General features: G+C 41.3%; 1 protein-coding gene across 4 annotated transcripts in view; it reads right to left on the bottom strand.

Moving 5' to 3' along the window:
• The window catches only part of LOC117412445 (helicase ARIP4), a 31175-nt gene extending 10612 nt beyond the window's left edge, over nt 1–20563 (bottom strand). The window contains exons 1-4 of one of the 4 annotated variants that reach the window (XM_058999917.1): nt 20502–20563; nt 20234–20288; nt 10724–10900; nt 70–256 (exon numbers count right to left, since the gene is read on the bottom strand). In XM_058999917.1, coding sequence (XP_058855900.1) covers nt 70–256; nt 10724–10859 — 323 coding nt within the window. In that variant the 5' untranslated portion in view covers nt 10860–10900; nt 20234–20288; nt 20502–20563. Of the gene's footprint in view, nt 1–69; nt 257–5026; nt 5287–10723; nt 10901–19884; nt 20079–20233; nt 20289–20501 lie in introns of those variants that run through there. The other 3 variants (XM_034020888.3, XM_034020887.3, XM_034020889.3) reach the window with 3 other exon arrangements.
• Between the last annotated feature and the right edge of the window lie 36 nt (nt 20564–20599).

The raw sequence follows: 20599 nt of genomic DNA, 5'->3' as shown, positions 1-20599 counted from the left end.
TCAACAGACTATTTTCAATAAAACACGTGAATATGTTGCGAGTCGGCGTGTGCGTGTGTGCGTGGCTACCTGATGTTCCTCCTCATGTGAGGCGGTTTCTGCACTGCCCTCTTCTTCTTGGCGCTGTGGGCGAGCGGGCTCTTGCTGGGCAGGGGCAGCTCGCCCTGCTGTGAGGTAGTTGGCGTGGTGCTCTGCCAGCCTGTGCCATCGCTCTCGGGATCCTGCTCCGTGCTGCAAGGGGAAGTCTGAGGCTGGTCTACAGCAATGACAGGGAAAGAGAGGCTTACACAGACAGAAACACTTTGCATGCACTGGAACCAGCTGGACAGACACACGACAGTAATGCCACATATACAGATGGAATACATTTCAGACATACACCAATCCAGACTGAAACTGATAGTTGTATATAATATATAAGACTAATGGAAATAGTTTTTCTAAGCAAGTGTGTGCAAGAGCAAGAAAAAGTCAGAAACCAACGATTAAACAAATGCAACAAACACAAACCTTTTTTGGTACTATGGCTTTCCTGATTAAGTTTCAATTGCATAACTCTGAAGAGATTATTGAACAGCCAGAAGCTCAATTTAAAGACAGCTGATGTGCAAAAGAGAAGGTAAATAATGAGCATGTTATAGTTTATGAAGTTTATTTAAAAGCACCAACTTTTTTGAAGCATAACAATACTTTTTTAAAATAAATAAACCTGGTGCACGACATTTGGTAATAAAAACAAAACAAATATTTACTGTTGATTTGCTATCTTTTTTTCTATTTGGTCACGCTATTTGCTACAGTAGCTGTTTTATTAGAATTAGCATTAAGAAATAATCTCTGAATGCTTCTCGGGTCATCCCAGGACTGCCAGGTGAGCCCAATTTCACAAGCTCACAGTAAAACCTGAAATGTCACGAACGACTATGCAGCTGGAGTCTTATTTCCACAACGCTGCACTACGAGGTGCAGACATGACTGTGGAGGAGCCTGGAGCTGCTCCAGCCACCCCTCTATCGTTTGGGGTTCCAGGAATTCTGTCACAAGGCTCTAGTCATGAACAGGACAGCAGTTAAAAGGAAGTGTCTGGTTCTTCTGATCTCCCATTACCCTCAACGTTAATTGAGACCTTCCCTGAAGTATTAGCTGTGCAAACAGGGATGAAAGAAGCAGTCACTTTGATAAGATTTGAAAGCCACAGAAGTATGCTTTTAGATCCCCTTTTAAATATTTTTCTTTTAAGTTGCCATTTACGTACAGTTTTCGGTTACCCTGAAGAACCCTTGCATAACTACTCCTGAAAATGAAACATCACATTAATAGAAATGTGGCTACAGTTCTCTGTGCAGCGGATCGAAGATCACCAACGGAGCCCCCACCACACACACAAAAGTTAGCCATAGATTTCTCAAAACATTATTTAAACGTCTTCTTCCCCTACATCTTCACAGGCATTTATACTGTGTGAGCGCACTGCTACGTGAATGGCTGACTGGCAGTGTGAGGATAATTCACGTTCAATGGAACAAGAGTCTCGCACCATGGGCTGGATCCTTCATAGACTGGACACAGCTGCTTCTTCGGAGTGGCATGATCCCTTATTGAAGCCTGCCGTGTGGGCAAATACATTGGCACAGCAATGATTTGCAATTAGGGTTGCAAGCAGCAGTGATCAAAGTAGCTGGTAATGACCCAGTGGGTCTCTCTGGCAAGCCTCAGCGGTCATGCCGAAGAACAAACTGCAGGCCTGGTGGTCTCCAGCCAGCCAGCCGCCCTCCCAGATCAGAAGCGTGTTCCAACCAGGTCAGTAATTATTTAATTGCTGCCTGTTGGAACAGGGTCTGGAACTGCAACGGACCGGAAGAGACTACTGTGCCTTGATTATCATGCATTACTTTGCTGGGCACACTGATCTAATCAGGGTTCTGTTACACAGATAAAATGCCACACAATTACTTTCAGAACAGGTAATAAGCAGTTTCATTGCTGGGAATAACTCAGATCGCCGCTCCCACAAATCCTTACACTGTACAGCTGATGGTCGTGTTTTATGTAACTGAGCATTGCATAATCAAAAGTGCTTGTCTTATTTGGCTGAAACACCCAGGGAACTGAAAAACTCAGTGCCCTGTGAACCTACCTGGGATTGCTCTCTCAAGTCTCTTATTTCTGTTAGAATCTAGAAGTGCCACTAAATTACAGTAAGATGTACCAGCACAGTACCATAAAGAGACCACTAAATTAACGAACTGTAGGTGGGTTGCAGCAGTGAGGTGCGATATTCAGATCGGGCGTTTGAAGCCTTGCACTGTATACCAATTCCTTATCAGAGATAGCAGATGTAAAATCATTAAAGGGACCATTTAAAAAGTAGCTTGAACAAGTCGCAGCAAACAAAACAAAACCAAGCTCAATTCACTGCTGCCTCTTGTTTGCTGAATAACAGGCAGTCTGAACTCACTTCAATGAGTGCGGATTACATAACAAGTGTACACTTACCCTTTACATAACAGCACTTCACAGCACAAGCATTATTCATGCCAGTGCTTTGTTAGAATAGCCTATGACCACGTACTCAAACGTAAGCAGGCCTATATGATAAATATAGTATTTGCAAACGGAATGGGGGCTGGCAACATTATAAAAGTCCATACAGTATAAACGTGCCTGACAAGATATGTTTAGTGATCTGCTGCTTTTCTGGGCCACCTAGTATAATCCAGAATACATAAATACTATAAATGAAATTTTAGGGTTGACTCTGAGGTTAATGCAACTGCAGGGAGACTGATACTGCAGAAGGTTTGCATGAAGGTTTTCCATGCATTGCACTGCCAGTAAAAACAGTAACACGCAAATGACCTACTATAGTAGCTACTACTACTACTACTACTACTACTACTACTACTACTACTAGGGAAGCCTTGGCTTTGATCCCAACGAGAAATGACTTAGAGTAAGCAGATTACAGCCAATCCCGCAAAACGAGGCTTTGCAGCTTTCTAGAGCGTCACCCAAGTGTCTAGCTCATGGTTTAAATACACATACAAAGAATCAGCTGCCGTGAAACAATAGCTACTGTATGTACCAGTCCAAGTTAGCTTTACAGACACAGAGCTTTTTCACAAACATTTCAAATGCACAATATTCTTTAAAATGCAACTTTACATGGATATCAGGAGCATAACAACATAATATCTGTGATATATATATATGACCTGCAGTGGCGTCTTCACCAGCTATAGAGCTCTCCTGCACTGCTTCAATACTTCCCACTGTAGTAAAAAATAGTACTGTACCAACTGAACTAAACACACTGGCAATTAAACTAATCTGTAGTTTACATTTCTAATTGGACGTGGAGCTAATATCAGTACACTTGTATTGATAAGATTACCTTTCAAATGAATCAATTCTAAATACAGCAGCTTAAGAAACAAAACAGAACACTAGGATTCCTTTAAGTGCTGTATAGCTAAATGGATGGATTACCCAAGGCTGAACACCCCTGGAAACTAGTACATGGGGACCCTCTGTTTCTCCCGTAGTCCCAAGGAGGGGGAGTAAACAGTCAGTTTAATTGCTTCCAAGAGACATAAAGTAGATATTTACTGATGTGTTACATAAGACCAAGCTTAGTATTACACAACATGTGTTCAGTACGCACCGTGCAAGAAATGCAAATGTAACTGTGGACAAAGTGTCCCTGGGAGTACTGCCTGTACTTCTGTACAATATGTACATATGGGCAGCAGTGTGGAGTAGTGGTTAGGGCTCTGGACTGGAGGGTCGTGGGTTCAATCCCTGGTAGGGGACACTGCTGCCGTACCCTTGAGCAAGGTACTTTACCTACATTGCTCCAGTAAAAACCCAACTGTATAAATGGGTAATTGTATGTAAAAAATAATGTGATATGTTGTAACAATTGTAAGTCGCCCTGGATAAGGGCGTCTGCTAAGAAATAAATAATAATAATAATAATAATAATAATAATAATAATAATATTTACAGTGACTTTTCCATGTCAAGATACAGTACAATACACTTGCAATTAAAGCACAGGTAAGGTTTACCAATATTGCCAATGTGCTGCTTCTTTATGAGAAGTAGTAGAACTCCCACATCAGTTATATTATCATCATCATCATCATCTCCATCTCCATCATCATCTCCATCATCATCACCATCACCATTCAGATCTTTGATGCCAAAGCGAGTTTTAGGCAGAGAACACAAATTCATTTCACATTCAGCTGGGAGATCAGAACAGGGAGTTAAATGCAATGAAAATAACACTACAAGTTCTTGCATGAGTCACAACAGAATATCTGAAGAAAAACTGGATCTTCGATGGCTCCCAATCCTTTCCCTCCCAATCATGCGTTTAATAACAAAATCCCAGCAGCGTACTGCAATGACAACTTCTCGTTACACCAAGAACCAATCTTTAGTACCATATATGCAGCATACGACGCATTAAATAATATCAGAAAATAACAACAGGTTGTATGAAGCCAAAACAAACTGTTGGGAGTCACAGAGATTACATGCACACAGGAACTTAATTCCAGTGAATACTAGGGCATACAGTGTTTGTCTATAAAAGACAATGAAAGCTATCTTTGCATCTACAAGAAAATGACACCATTTCAACATTGATGCACTGTACTGTGACTAAAGGGTCACAAAAGCATGAAAGGTACTGTACTACAGTACAATAAGTTAACATTTGTGAAAAGGGTAATGCAGCTCTTTCTACTTTCTCTTGTAACTAGGTACCGACAACACATCAAGTTTTGATAATACAAGTATATTCACAGACAACAAAGTCATTACTTAAATCTTGAATTATTGTTTAAAATTTAAAATCAAGCCGCACTTACATGTATATAAAACTGCACTTAAAATATACTAGAACTGAAGAATGCTTCCAGGATCCTTTAGTATATTTACAGCACACTATTTTGGCCAAAGTATTCTAAAAGCATGAGAATGAATGTATGATGATAAACAGAATGTAAAGTTGTACCTGGAGAAGGCTGTGCATCTTCTAACAGTAGCATGATATTACAGGCTGGTGAAAGGCACCAGCAGCTAGCTCTGGGTCCGGAGTGTCCTGGGTGCAATGAGGGTAATTTGGCTGAACGGCTATCACAGTGCTGGAAGGACGGAGGGGAAATCAGGGCATCTCTCAGCGTCTCTTAAGGCAAAGAGCACATGTTTGCTTGCTTGCTGCTGCCACTACACTCAAGTTTCCATTCACCGAAATCTCTTCAGCTAGTGGCAGGGACCGGGAACCAAACAAAACAGCTTACATAACCACTCACACTCAGCCGGGACCCTGCAAGGGGGGGAAGCGCACAGGCAACAGCGACTTCATCACACTGACTTAACCCCTTACATAACAAGTACCTTCATAAACACAAATGAGCAATGCCACACACACACACACACACACAGGGAAATTAAAGCACCAGAGGTCATTAATTACATACAAAAAAGAAGTATTCAGATGTGACCATAGCAATGAAACCTGGCAGGGAGCAACAGACGACTATGGAGAATATGGAGGTATGGTGTCAGCTTTGCATCTTAGTGGGTGCTGTCATAGCATGTCTAAGGAGTGTTAAGAGTTTAGAATTTGAAAGTTAATTTAAAATTTTTAAAACTTAAATATGTTTAGAGGTAATTAAGGTATGGAAACATTTTATTAATGAAGAAAATAATAATAAAATAATAATAATAATAATAATAATAATAATAATAATAATAATAATAATAATAATAAAGACTGTTAGCTGCTGACAGACTTAGGCCATCGACACAAAAACAAGTGCATCAGATTACAAAACAGTTTCTAGAAGAGGGACTGCACCGCCGGGAGTCACAGAGCCCCATCGGGTCCCCCTCCTTTCACAGCACACGCACCTCCCCCTCCAGCAGGGCTGTCTTAGGTAACAGGGGTGAGCGGGTTCAAAGCCTGACCGAAGCACACTTTTCAATACAACAACCCATTATAAAATTGTGCAGAAAATGAAAAACATATACTGCAACAAAGATTCTTCATTATCAGCACAGTATCTCGCCTGCAGTACAAGGCACCAAACGGCATGGAATTCATGGAAAAGTGAAATAAAATGATACTGGCACCAAATGGGTGCATTGTTGGCTTTGTTATAATACTGGTAACTCCAAATGTGCAGGGTATTATTGCAATCATGTGTCAATGAAGAAAGTAGGAAAGTAGTGCCTTCATTTTGCACACTGATATTAATTCCAGCTTCTGGGTGCACAGTCATTTTTAGGAAGGTGACCAGGTATTATGAGTCAGTTTATTAACCAATCAGCACGCACGTTTTCCAGTCATGTATCATTTACAGCACTTCCCTTGGGAGCCAAGGGAGACAATGGAACAGCGGGCAGGCTCAGTGAAGACCTGGGGCTCAGATTCCTTGATCCATTACTGCAGTGATTACTGAGAGAGATCGGCTTGGAGTTACATAACACCTCCAAACAGCCTGATGCAAGCGTTCAATCAGCGAGGCAGACAAGCACCTCACATTGCTGCAGGCTCAGCTCGGTGTTAACAACAGAGAGATTAGCGCTGGGACAGATACTCAAATAGGCCAACATATACAGTGCACTGCTTGAAATGTATTCACAGACAAAAATGGGTTTGTGTTAGCCAGATTCATCACAGGTAATTTGGTACATGTTTAGTATTGGGTGCGGCTTTCGGTAACTAAATGTGGATTAATACAACTAATCTGGGCTGCCTTCTAAAAATATTATAAAATTAGAACCTTACATAACATTGACCCTGACCTACATGCATAACAATAAACAGACTTCATGAAAACTATAGTTCTGGTGCTAATATATATTATTCATCTACAGTAAACTGGCATACCGTTCATTCATAGGCATCCAAAATAAATCTTTGATGTACTGTAGGCTTACAACAGTCTACCAATCATCCTCACCTTTGTATAAAAAAATATATATAATAAATAGCAGAAAGATTAAAATATTGTACTTCCACCGCATGCCCAGGCGATAAAACAAAGAATACAAGCAAGATAAATAGCCTTTGTTCTGCTGCCAGGCTTCACAAATGATTTTCATTTCACAGATCTATCCAGCATATAACAGGGTTAGTCAGGTAAGAATATACAAGGCAGGGAGAGTAGGAATTGCAAAGGGAATCTAAAGCTGCAGAGCAACCTCGGCCTCTATAAGTACATTGCAGAGAGGTTATCTACAGTACAAGCTAAATCAAGGAGTCCCTATACTCAGGAGTTGCAGCGTGCTGAAAACCATTACACAGAGGAGGAGGAGGGCTTGGCAGGGCAGACATGCACATCAGGGCTGTAAACAATCCCTGTACTGTAAATGCCCGGGGTAAAGACGTTAGGCTTTTACTGAACACCTCTGCTTGGTAGATCTGACGCAAGAAATACAGTACACGTATGTGCAACACTGGATGAAATACAGTACAGGTACGCGCAACGCTGGATGAAATACAGTACAGGTACGCGCAACGCTGGATGAAATACAGTACAGGTACGCGCAACGCTGGATGAAATAAAGTACAGGTACGCGCAACGCTGGATGAAATACAGTACAAGTACATGAAACGCTAGATTGATGATAGTTTAAGATCCCACGTAAAGGATTGCCTGTCTCTTAGCTCAGCAGTACCCTGCTGCTGTGCTTTGTGGACGAGTATGCAAGCAGAACTTACCAGCGGAAAGACAGCAATACCTAACCTCCTGACCCTGTGCAATACTGTCACCTAATAAGCAACAAATGCAGTCCCTAGCCTAACCCTGAAGAAGGAAGCAGGATTCAAAGCTATACTTTCATCAATCAATCAATAGAAACAGAATATATATAAAATTGTGTACAGCGTAAGATTGAGTCCTACCGCAGGCTTTAGTTCTTGCCTGTATCAAAAGAACAGAGCGTGCACCTCGGCCCGAGGTCAGCCGTATGGGAAATACAAAAGACCTTTCATTAGCCAACACAGTACAATGCTGCCAGATATTAGTGGTGAGAGCTGGCTGGTATCTGCACTGCTTGGTAAACACGCTCATTTTGTATAATCGATCCTTCATTTAGAGTTGAAGGGTGCATCCCTGTTTAGCACTTTATTTATCTGCTTTGTAATGGATTAAAAGAGACGCAGGAGAGCAGCTTTTACATGTTTTTTTTTTTTTTTTTTTTTTAAATGAGCTGTTTCATAGCTTTAAGCTGGTAAAAACAGGCCAGCATTGGGATTTCTGATGCTTTTCGCTACAAGCCATGTCAAACATGCTGCATCACTTTCAGCAGAGGGTGCTATGGAGCAAAGTATACAATAGTTGTCAGGAAGACTGCAGTAGATTTTCTTTGCTATTCTTTTACCACGAAGAATTAGGTAAATCATTTCAAAAAGGTACTGTGCAGGCCTAGTTAACCACAAAGGCCTTTAACATCTAAAGGGAAATACCTGCAAACTGGTCCTACCTCTCCTCTAAGCTCACTGTGCAAAAAAATAATACACAGTTTATGTACAAGTGTAACTCATTATATTAAAAAGATTCATAAGTGTCAAATATGGATTTTACCACAATAATAATAATAATAATAATAATAAATAATTTGCAGCGTCGACTAGAAAACACTGTCCCCATAGTCACAGATGTGAGCTAGTGGTTCTTCTAAATCAGGAGAAAAAAGCCAGAGGTGTTGAAGCTGTTGAAACGAAAGACCCTGAGTTTGTAGTTAAATCATTTCAATGCCAGACCTAGATGACAAACCCAGAACGTCCTGCCCTGCCTAAACCATCCAGCTGAGAGGCTTCAGCAGGGAGCTCTAGCTGTGCAGGACACCGAGCCCTGCCTTTCATAACCGCGTTATATAATGTGTGTGCGTGTGTGCGTGACGTCAGCAAGGCAGACGGAACGTCACCAGCTCTTCAATACGTGGCACCACAGCCAGCGCTAAATGAAGAGGGCTTATTACCCTGATCCCATCAGATCTCTTCCCTCCCCACCACTTCTCCAGCAGTCTGTAGGGAAATCACAGAGCCCTGCTTAATGATAGCCCCAAGCTGCATTCAACGCAGCTCCGATCCCAGAATCTCTTCTTACACGAGAGAAGGATGATGAAACTCCACAATGGGGATGAGCTTGTTTCTGGCACAGGCTTCCACAGTGCCCAGAAATCACAATGACTGACTGGATGAGGAACGATGCGGTTTGCATTAAGTATGACCCCCATCAGCATTCCCACTTGCATGCAAGCCCTGCGCACACACAAAGGAACTACTGCAATTCTATTTTATATGCACCCGCTTCTCATTAACTGAGCAATTTAATGCATTGCACATGGCTGGATTTAAACAAAGCCATTAAACAGAACAACATTTGTAGCAATCAAATTAAGAACACATGTCCTTGAATTTCTAAATTCCTTGCCTGTAATATGCTTGTGTGAGACTTTGGGAAGCTTAATGCTGTGTTATAAAGTAATAATATTTTTAAATGCTTTAGTATAGCAGTACATGTTTTATAACATGGTACTGCTACAGGCTGTAATAATGCAATAGGCTGTTTACAAACGTTGCAATAAATAGTTTATAATGGGTAATTGTGACCAATTATTCTATGCGCACCAATAACAACCCAACTTCCATTTTTCAGCGCTATACTACAAGTTTCAGAACTGACTTTACCCCACCTCCCCCGAAGGTAGCAAGCCACTTCCTCCCTGTGTGTGTCTCAGATCAACTACAATAAGCAATTAAACTAGACACACACACACGGCTCGTCTACGCTTAGAATAAACACAAACACACACACACACATATGGCTTGTCTATGCTTAGAATAAACACAAAGAACACACACACACACACACACACACACACACACACAAACATGCATATGGCTCGTCTATGCTTAGAATAAACACACACACACGCTTTTCCTTGCTCGTTGACTCCACTGATAACATCTCCCTTCTGGAGCACAGTGAAAGGCTGACCGCTTGCCCGGAGCCCCTAAAAGACCCCGTTTCTGTACCACCAGCTGGCATTTCCAAGCTTTATGCTTTGTGCTTTGTTTCACCTCCCACAGTTTCTTGGAATGCAAGACAGCAATCTGAGCACGGAATGGAGACCCACTGCTCTGCTGAGCCACAGCAGAGCTGTTTCTTCATGAGCTTAAAGATGAGACTAACTGCATATATATATCATTCTTCTATGTTATTAAGCAGTTTCCAGTAGTCAAAATGGCGTTATCATCCACTTTAAAAAGAAGATTGTTCCATCACAGACTGGCTCTGGAATGTCAGACTGAACTAGAAACAATGTAAACCGCTGATGAAATGAAAGGGCTGGGAACTCTTGATGGTTCAGATACATTTTGATACTTGCCTGCCAAAGTGAACCATATATGTATAATTCTATTAAAAAAAAAAAAAAAAGAAAGAGCCGAGGGTAGAGCGATTAGTTTTGATAGACAAGGCATTGGGAAGGGGTTTGTTTCAAACTTCAGAGCTGTCTGCAACTGGGATCAGGAAGGAAGCTTCAAAGGCAGACAGATAAAGCCATGAGGTATAGTCAGACAAACACATCTCCCCAAATGATTTGGTGTTTACAAATGATTCCTATGTTACAAGTGAAATATCTGTTTAAGTAAAGAACTTGGTTAAATAATTTCAGTGGTACACACACTACTCACCAGTTTTGTCATTCACGTCCTCTTCGTCGTCTCCATCGTTGTCCTCCTCCATCTCCTCCTCTTCCTCTTCCTCGCCATCCAGGTTCGGATCCAGGTCCTGGTCCGCATCGCTCCCTGAGCTTGCCTCTTCTGACATGGCCCCCAGCAGTGCTCACTGTGCATTACCTGCCATTGACCCTGCAGCGCGACAAGGGAAACACAGCACTGCTCTGTTACAACTTCACAGTGACAGGCTGAGTTCTGAGATGCGATTTATACAGTAATATGTTGCACGACTGTCTCCCTGTGGTCCCTTCAGGCTGCCTTTCTAAGGGCGCAATGGGAGTGTTATCTTATACTCTTCTATGCACCGTTGGCTACACAACATTAAAACCACAACACACACACCCCTCCAGCAGCCATATAGTAATATATAAATATATTTATTGGATGCATGGTACTGAATGTGCCACAGGGATGGAAATAAGACTCCCGTTGCATAGCAATTTGGACCCTTCCTAGTTTTACTACGAGTTTAATAAAACATGCCTGAGCTTGTTACACTACATATACACTGTGGCTAATAAAGGTTGTTTTAAAATCTGGAATGGGTGAAACTGCTATGCAACAAGAGTCTTATTTCCACCTCTGTTTTTAAGCATTTCACTACATCAGGAATAATGTGTTCTCACACCCACCCGTGAGTTCCAGGACCCTGACTGGCCAGTGTACGGTGCATCTTGTTAATCTCCCCTCAGATGCTGCTGGACAGATCCACCTGGCGTTGTTCCTAAACAGTGCTACCCACCCATATGAACCTGCAGTATCAAGCACCAATGCTGTTGCTTTCTGTGCCAGCAAGCAAACTCATTCTCCTTCCACTCCGGGTCTCGCTCTCTTCTTGCTTATATAACCAGAGTCCCTAACAGACAGGCTAATCTGGGACACGAACCTCCCTGTCCAATCAGGGGGTGATTATATAACAATAGGTGCGAGAGCAGAGACCCTTGAAAGCAGCAAGCCAACCCTCCCCTCTCCCTTTCCCTCTCCCCCAACCCTTTCCCCACCTCCCCTCCCCTCAACCTAACCCCCCTCCTTCCCCCCTCCCCTTCTCCCCTTTCCCCCCCAACCTCCCCTCTCCTCCCCCCCAACCCCTCTCCCCCCCTCTCCCCCCCCAACCCCTCTCCCCCAACCCCCCCTCTCCTCCACTCTCCCCCCCCAACCCCTCTCCCCCAACCCCTCTCCCTGCACAACATTCCTCGCCGAATGGAACTTATGCAACCAGATTTTTTTTTTTTTTCAGTAAGGTAAGAAAATTCCATCCCACCCCCACTCTCTGACTCACTGTGAAGCAATAAATTCTGTTTTTGTTTTGGGTTGTTATAACATTATTATTATTTATGTAGTTTTCTATGGTCATGTTTTTCTGTCCATATGGGAACAAAATTGTTATAAAAAAAAAACAACAAACTCTGAAATGTGTCAGACTAAAAACACTCATACATCCAGCTCTTCAAGTCCGCAGACAGCAATACAAACATGTTTCTGTGTGCGTGCGTGTGTGTACAGGCACTGTACTGTATGTGTGACTGCTAAGAAGATTGTTCTAGTGTTTGCAGAGGTGCAGTGTGATAGCTGAGGTTTGAGTGTGCAGTCTCTTTGTCATTCAGCTGTAGGGTCCACTATCAGCTGAAGAGCAGAGTGGAGTGTGTTTGTGCTGTGATAGTGCAGGAGGAGACACACTGAAAAACTGATGAGAGTGCAGGGTTTCAACGCAAGAGAGACAAGAGAACAGTGAACTGATTTATGCTTTAGTCAAACAATAGCCTACTTACAGTAAACTCCCAAGGATTGTCTTATTTAAGCCAAGATCGTCATGTTACCTTATGTAACAAGATCCAGTTTATCTCTACCATCTAATTTTGCTGCAAATTTCGAACATACTTAGTACTTAGTATGCCCACAAAATGATCACCACCAGGTGTACACATTAACACAACACGCACACCTATAAATGCCTGCTTCCAGCATTATCTGGCAGTTTAAATTCTTCTGGAGGTTAGCCTTCTTTTGCTCGATGAAGAAGGGAAGACTGGCAGTTTTATTATGAACAGATCTCCCGTTAAGCATTTAAGGAGCCATAACCAAGGTTTTAAAATTGTTTTTCTCACCTCTTATTGGCAGATAATTCAAGAGGTTGTGGCTGAAACCCTTTTTTGTTTACCTTTTGCTCCTTTTGGTTTATTCGTTTTGTTAATTACACTTTCTCCATAGTGTCACCTGGTGGACAAATATTGCAATTGCACGATGTTTAAAGAGACCAGACCAGCATTGACCTGGGTTTTACCACACACCCCCAATGCTATTAAATTGCGTACGATTCTGCTTTCAACCTGAGCTCTAACCTTTTCACTTCAGACCTAATGAATGTCTGACGCAAAAGCTTGCTTTCATTGCCCAAGGGGGAAAAAAAAAGAAAGGTGCCCCTGGAAGCGAAGGCATCTGAGCTGGCGGACGCAGCTATGACTTACAAGTTAAGTTATATATGCTAACACAAACACAGACTCACAGTCACACACAGAGTTCCTGCCGGTCATTATATAACACACAAACAAGTCACTCATAAACAACAAATACCTTCTCAGGCTCTCCTGCACTTTAAAAATCAGATCGTTCTGTCTCAGCCTGGCTCAGGAAACTAAAAACAATGTAAACTGCTGATGAAATGAAAGGGCTGGGAACTCTTGATGTGTCAGCTGCATTTCGATACTCGCCTGCCAAAGTGAACCAACCTGCTGGCATAATTCTATTAAAAAAACAAAAAACAAAACTGACTCGTTTTTTTCTATCTAGTTTCACATGAATTTCTCTCAAAACTACTAAGAGTTGGTAGATTCAGAAGTGTGGGCATACAGTTAAAGTTATCCTAAAATGTGTTCACATTGGCATTTGGGAATCCCTTTCTATGAGTTCCCTTTCCATCCTGGGTCTTCTAGAAGCGACTCTTTTGTTAATACTGTTTCTTAAGCAGTGATTGCTCTGTTGTGACAATGATCTTGTGCAGTGGATGTGGGGATACGTGGAAATGCCAGTATCCAGGACGTTAAGAGCAAAGCAGTCTTTGGTTGTGCAGGTGTTGCACTCCTTTAACTAGAATAAGCTACCCTGGAGAAAGTATGATTTTTATTTATTTTTTAAAGCTTTATGAGAATGGGGAATTGTGACCAGAAATAAAAAGCAGAACCTATCTGTAACATGCACTGTTTCTAATAATGTGAATAATTAATAACTTTCAGCAACTGATCCCAGACATTTTAAATTAAGCTAGATTGAAACTGAGAAAGAAAGGCAGTTCTGTTTTTAGAAAAAGCACTGTAAAGACAGCATTAAATATTTATGTACATTGACCAAACAAATCCTTACTCACAAACCAAAATACACATCATTTACACCTTATAGCACATATATTGTACAGTCTGGGTCATGGTTACAAATCACATTCAAACATTATTTCTTATTTTAACTCCCCTAAACAGCAAGGTCCACCCCTTCTATCTCTACTACAGTCCCACTGACACAGTGACACAACCCTATACTGTACTGGCAAGACCACCGTAGGGATGGAAATAAGACTACCATTACATAGCAGTTTAATCCACTCCTGAGTTTAATACGACACACCCAAACAAGCTTGTTACTTACACACTGTGGCTAATCAAGCATTCAGTAAAACCTGGAATTATGGGTGAAACTGCTATGCAATAGGAGTCTTATTTCCATCCCTACTATAAAAGGACACTAAACCAGGCTGCACTTGGGAGATTCTTGCAGCTCAGTCTCAAAAAAAAAAAAAAAAAAAATCCTGTGCAAGCAGAATCTCTATGGAAATTACAGTGCATACAGACGGTGTCTCAGATTCATGGTTTATTAATCACGATGGCTCTAGGGGCTCTAGGTGCAACACTTGAAAGAGAGACTGTGACACATACAACATCCATCACATTAGACTGAAGGTCTTTCGATTTGTTTAATAATATATGCTTTGCCGGTTCACGGAGGGTACTATATTAATAGTGCTTTAAGTTTTCATACGGGAATGGATATAGTTTTATGCATCTTAACCAAGCTCAGACATGTTGGGGTTACACAATGGAATCCCACTTAAATCCTGGTCCTGGGGCAACAGTTGCAGTAGCATCCTTGCACAGTGAGAAACTCAATACAATGCAGAATTACTGCAGACTTGATCACTCTCACCCTTGAAGGATCTGAGCAACATGTGCTACTGTAATCAATACAATTGCTGTCACCCTACTCACTCTGACCAGTAACCTTGACCTTGTACAGGATCTCACTGTGCACACGGCTGACCCCCAACGCCCAGGCCTGCATTTAGAGATAAACCTAAATAGAATCTTGTAACATTTCCCTAATCCTGCCCAATAGGACAGCAGCATTCTCCTTTGTTATGCAAATGAGCATGGTCCTTCTGGTTTTAGCTCCAAGGTTCTATCCCTTTTAGGAATCTCCTTCAAACTCCTCCTGCCCTGAAGATCTACAACAGAACATTAACAAATAGAAATGAGGTACAGCAAGCAGCGGGGCAGCTAACTGGCATGGGCTATATCAGGCAGCATAAAAGGATGCTGCATCCCTAATCGTGTTATATAACCTGCAGTGTGCCAGATTTAAACAGCCCCCCGTTTGACCTGACCTACCTGGGCGGCTGCCAGCTTCTGCGATGCAGGCATGAGGCACAGTAGCCTACTGCCGTCAACTGCTTTTAAAAATCCTCACCTTACACTGGGCTTTGATGACTTGTACACACACTTTTACACAAACAGTTACAATGATCGTCCACCGAATGGCTATGCAAAAGATCCATTCTAGGAAACTGCAAAACAAGCCAAAAAAAAAAAAAACAACAACAAAATAAAATGTATATTTAGGGTCACACTTTCAAATGCACATTGATGCTCAAGGCTACGATACTGTATACAGACACTACACGCACATCTTTCCCACATTCCAACCTTTTAGCTAATTTGCATGCTCGGTTTACATACTGTTAATATTATGAGGATTACTTCTTTGAAATGTGCTCACTGTCAAGATCTCTCTGATTGTAAGCAGGAATTCCTTTATCAGCAGGAGGCTGAAATGACTTTGTAAAAGCAGCTAATGTCATCCCCTGAGCCATTCTGCCAGGGGATTGTTTTGCGTTGTTCGGTTGAGCTGTCCTGCTTCCTCACATTAAGCACTGAAAACGTTCTGAACTGAAAAGCTACACTTTTCCATTGATATACAGTACCTCAGTAGTATTCCTGCCCATAATGTTATATCTCAAAGTCAGTGCAAAAATGCAACATCTAGGCGCAGTAAGGGGAAATGGGTTCAGTAGATACCATGAGCCACACACAATACTGTGAAAACTTAAATAACTGATTTAAAAAAACCTGCCACGTCAGTATGCAGGATAAACAGATAAGACTCCCAATGCATTGCAGTTAAAGCAATGCCAGGGTTTACACTGAGTTCACAAGCAAGATAGCGTGTTACTAAATAAGCCTTTAATGGCTTACACTGCTGTGCAATGGGAGTGTTATCTTTTACACACTCTTGCATGATTGGCTACACAACCTCAAAACCACAACACACACACCTCCAGCAGCCATATAGTAGTATATAAATATATTTATTAGATGATAGTGAATGTGCCACGAGGATGGAAGTAAGACTCCCGTTGTATGGCAATTCGATCCACTCCTGATTTTAGTATGAGTTTTATAAGACTGGATTGTTACTCGGTATTAAAATCTGGAATGGGCAGAACAGCTCTGCAATAGGAGTCTTTATTTCCATCCCTGTGCCAAGCAGCATACTACTGTAGTGCAACACTGAATTACAGAGAACGATTAAAAAGAGGACAACCTTTGCAGGCTCCCAAATGAATTGCTGTTTGTTTTTAATTACGTGCTATATGTTAAGTAGCTGATAAACACCACAGTGCCTGCTGCTGTGCCGCAATGGGGTCTTTATTGGTTTAAATATTATGCACAAAAATATTAAAATAACACATGCACTGTAGGCCAACCACACAAATGTTTACTGTGCATGGGCTCTCGTGGACAATTAGCACTGCAACTGGCACCCCTGAAAACACTTGTGGATAATTAGCACTGCAACTGGCACCCCTGAAAACACTTGTGGATAACTAGCACTGCAACTGGCACCTCTGAAAACACTCGTGGATAATAAGCATTATGGACAAGACAACAGATTACTGTCAGCAAAGCTGGGGCTCTTACTGTATTTCTACAAAATAGCTTCCTTATCTCAGTTTTCTAATTTTACAATCACTATAGAAATGTGCACTGTATTGTATTGTACATTGCAGACACGTCACACTGAACCAGTTTCGCTCTGACATCCTATTTATTGAGTAGTTAAATACAAAACTTTGAGGTTCAGCAATAATAAAGTATATTTAAAAGAAGATTGTTCTTTTCTTTCATAACTAACTCAATTGACTTGATTGAGCCCCCCCCCCCTCCTCCCATCATCATTTCCAGTTCAGTGTCCTAAATTGAACTCAGTTTGTGACTTTGCACTGGTAATTATTTATCTAATCGTCTCTCCTTACATAATGCTTGCCATAAGGTTTATTCAAACACACAGTACACGTTTCTATAATTAACCAGGGGTTTCTAAACAGCAGAACCCGACATGCCTTTCTGGAAGATTGTTTGTCTAAAGCATTAAGTCATGGAATTTATTTGAACTGGAAATAAAAATGGAAAAAAGACTCTTACTGCATAGCAGTTTTACCCATTCCAGGTTTTACTACAAACTTGATTAGCCCCAGTTATACAGGTAACAAGCTCAGGTGTGTCGTTAAACTCATAGTCAAAGTGTAAGATATCACACGAACAATTAGGGCTAAAGTATTTATTTATGAGAGGGTAGAGCCATCTCCTGCCCAAAATGTGGTCCACTCAGGGGCGCTGGAACTAGGGGTGCAGCAGCACCCCCTGGCTTTGCATGGCTTCCATCATATACAGGGGTTAGTTTTGTTCAATGGCTTTCAGCACCCCCATTTTAAACATTGCTCCAGTGCCACTGTGTCCAGTGGAGCCAGAGTGACCCAAACACTCTGCTGACTGCATGACATGAGCACGGCTCATCTTATCCAGCGAGATGTACTGTACGATACAATCATCTGCATGGTCAAAGCTCGCCTTTGTTATCAGGGGAATCCAACAGCTTTGTAGGACGATATACATTTCAAGCACGCCTAACATGTAAAAATAATAATAATTGTGTTAAAATGTAAAAGGCCTGGAACAGAAATATGGTTTAAGAGGTGTTGCTATATCAACTTGAGATGTAAAAAGCTACCTGATGCATTTTGTACAGAACTATCGAAGCAGGTTATATATTTATATATAGTCTACTGGTTATTTAAAGTTTACAACAGCAATACCACTACCACTACTACAACTAGTACGACTAATAATAATAATAATAATAATGAGCTTGTTATCTGAATGTTGCAGTGAGTGGTATCCCAGACACATCGATTAATTTACTTCAAAATAAATTAAATGTTTGTTTTGTAAAACAAACAAAAAAGAATGAACATGTACAGCATTTACACTGATAAAGAATGTATTGATAAAGAACATTAAACAGCTGTCTACAAGTATGTGTTTAGCTTTAAAGCCTTCCTAAAAGCTAGATATTTTTTTTTAAGTCCTACAGTTGTGTTTACTGCTTCGGACACAAATGACATGCATTGGTGACAAATGTTTTAACATGTTGTAACAGTCTTCTATAGTGTTACAAGATGTACTACCGCACATAAAGTCGGCTTCTATGGGCTCATTCTTTGCCATACGATGTGTTAAAAGCTTCAATTTACCTCTACAGGAGCTGGCGGCACAGCTTGCGAAACGTTAGGATTATTGGTTAATTAGTGGATTGATTTGACTTAGCTGTGCCACTGTGTTTGGAAGTCGCACCCCCCCCCCCCCTCCCCTGTTTAAAAAGTGCGTGTGCAGTGGCCCGTCGTCCCACCGCTTATGCGACTCCCATAGTTCAATGTATTGTAAACCAAACAGGTGCTCAGGTAACTAATAAGCACCACCGGCACAACTGTAGAAACACTGACCGGCTTAAGATTTCAACCAGTTCTTAATTATACTATAGTTAGAGGAACGGTTCATGTGTTCAAGAATGTAGTAATAGAGTTTTACACATTGGCCCGTGTTAATGCACCTATGCCGCATCACCTGTATAATCCACCGACCCTATTTGCAGTTTGTAACGCATTATCTGGATCCAAGAAAGGATTGAACAGCAGATGACCCTTTATTTGCACCACTGCTGTGATATAAATATTTACACTAATGTACTGTATTGTTGAGTACCAGCTATTCGGGGTGCAGAAAGGATGGACAAGGCGAGAGAGATGAGACGAAACGATTCAGGTCCAAAACGGCAATTACTTTATTCGGTAGACAGGACTAGTCTTGACCAATGACTGTCTATTGATGCCGACTGTTGCAACCCCTGCAGCCCCTGCAGCTGCCTGCTCCCGCGCGCGCCTCCTCTCTGCACCGTGCACACAGGAGCTCAATGCCTTGCAAGGATGCTGTCGAGGCTGCACGCGCTGTTACAGTACTATTAATCTAAATAGACTCAAAGTGCTTTCACAGTTCCCCTGTTAAATGCCCATTTATAAAATTAAAAGTAAACGTAAAATGTTAACGTGCTATGTTATTATTTCTATTCTTACAAGTGATTATATATATATATATATATATATATATATATATATATATATATATATATATATGATTACTACATGCCTGGTATATTAATCTAATACACGCTGTATTGACTCTTTGTACGTACTGCCTGCAAAATTTAAAAACAAAGCAATCGTGTCACAAAATTCCCATGACTGTCTATGTTCCATGATCATAAATTCCGAAGTCATGCGTTTCCTTATTTATGTATACCAACAGTATAATTCAGCAGTGTGCTACTGTTATGCAGACTTCGATGTGCGAGTCTCCACTCTCTATTGTCCAGAATTGTGGCTGCATAGATTTCGGGCTGCATGTATTTTTTACATCAAACACAGCTACAACAGTTAAAGCACAAGACTGCCGTCTTACCTTCCTCGCTCGGTGGTTTTCACAACTATATAATATGTTTTTGTTAAATTTTATTCCACCATATATTTTATTTCCTTCGGCAGTTTCCTAGACCTTATTTCTCACGGAGCAACCGAAATTAGATTCCCCTCCAGGAATCGATGACAAAGCAGAACGTTCCGGGGAAGAAGGGTTCTTCTCGTCAGAGACACCGGGGAAAGGTTTTCACAAGGACGCGGGGACGGGCATGTATTGTTTTATTTGAACAGTAGTTATACAAGTAACAAAAAACATACAATAAAATAAAAACAAGCAAAACAAACAAACACAAATACTCAAAAGAATAGAAGTGAATACGACGTTAACTGACCTGAGATTTGAAGTTGGAATTGATGGGGTGTACTTTCACTGCAGAACAGAGACACCTGGTGGACACAAAGTGCAATTGCATGAAAATCAAATATCGCTGAAACAAAGTTCTTGTACTCCAAAACTACACTTGCAGTGGCAAAATTTGTATATATATTAGAATATATACTAATGCTTACGTATTACAGATATGTTTCTGTGATCTGTGTCCAAAATGCTGATTAAAAAAAATAAATGTTGTGCAGTAGTTTAGTCACACTCGACCTTACCAATATGGCGTGCCACCTCGGTCTCTAATGAAAGATGACAGCACAGCAGCGTGACGATTGCGACGAGCTTTGATGATGTGTTGGTGTTGTTGTGTCTC

This window comes from Acipenser ruthenus, chromosome 25 (genome assembly GCF_902713425.1).
Source record: "Acipenser ruthenus chromosome 25, fAciRut3.2 maternal haplotype, whole genome shotgun sequence".
Taxonomy (NCBI): domain Eukaryota; kingdom Metazoa; phylum Chordata; class Actinopteri; order Acipenseriformes; family Acipenseridae; genus Acipenser; species Acipenser ruthenus.
This window is presented reverse-complemented; position numbering and strand designations above follow the sequence as displayed.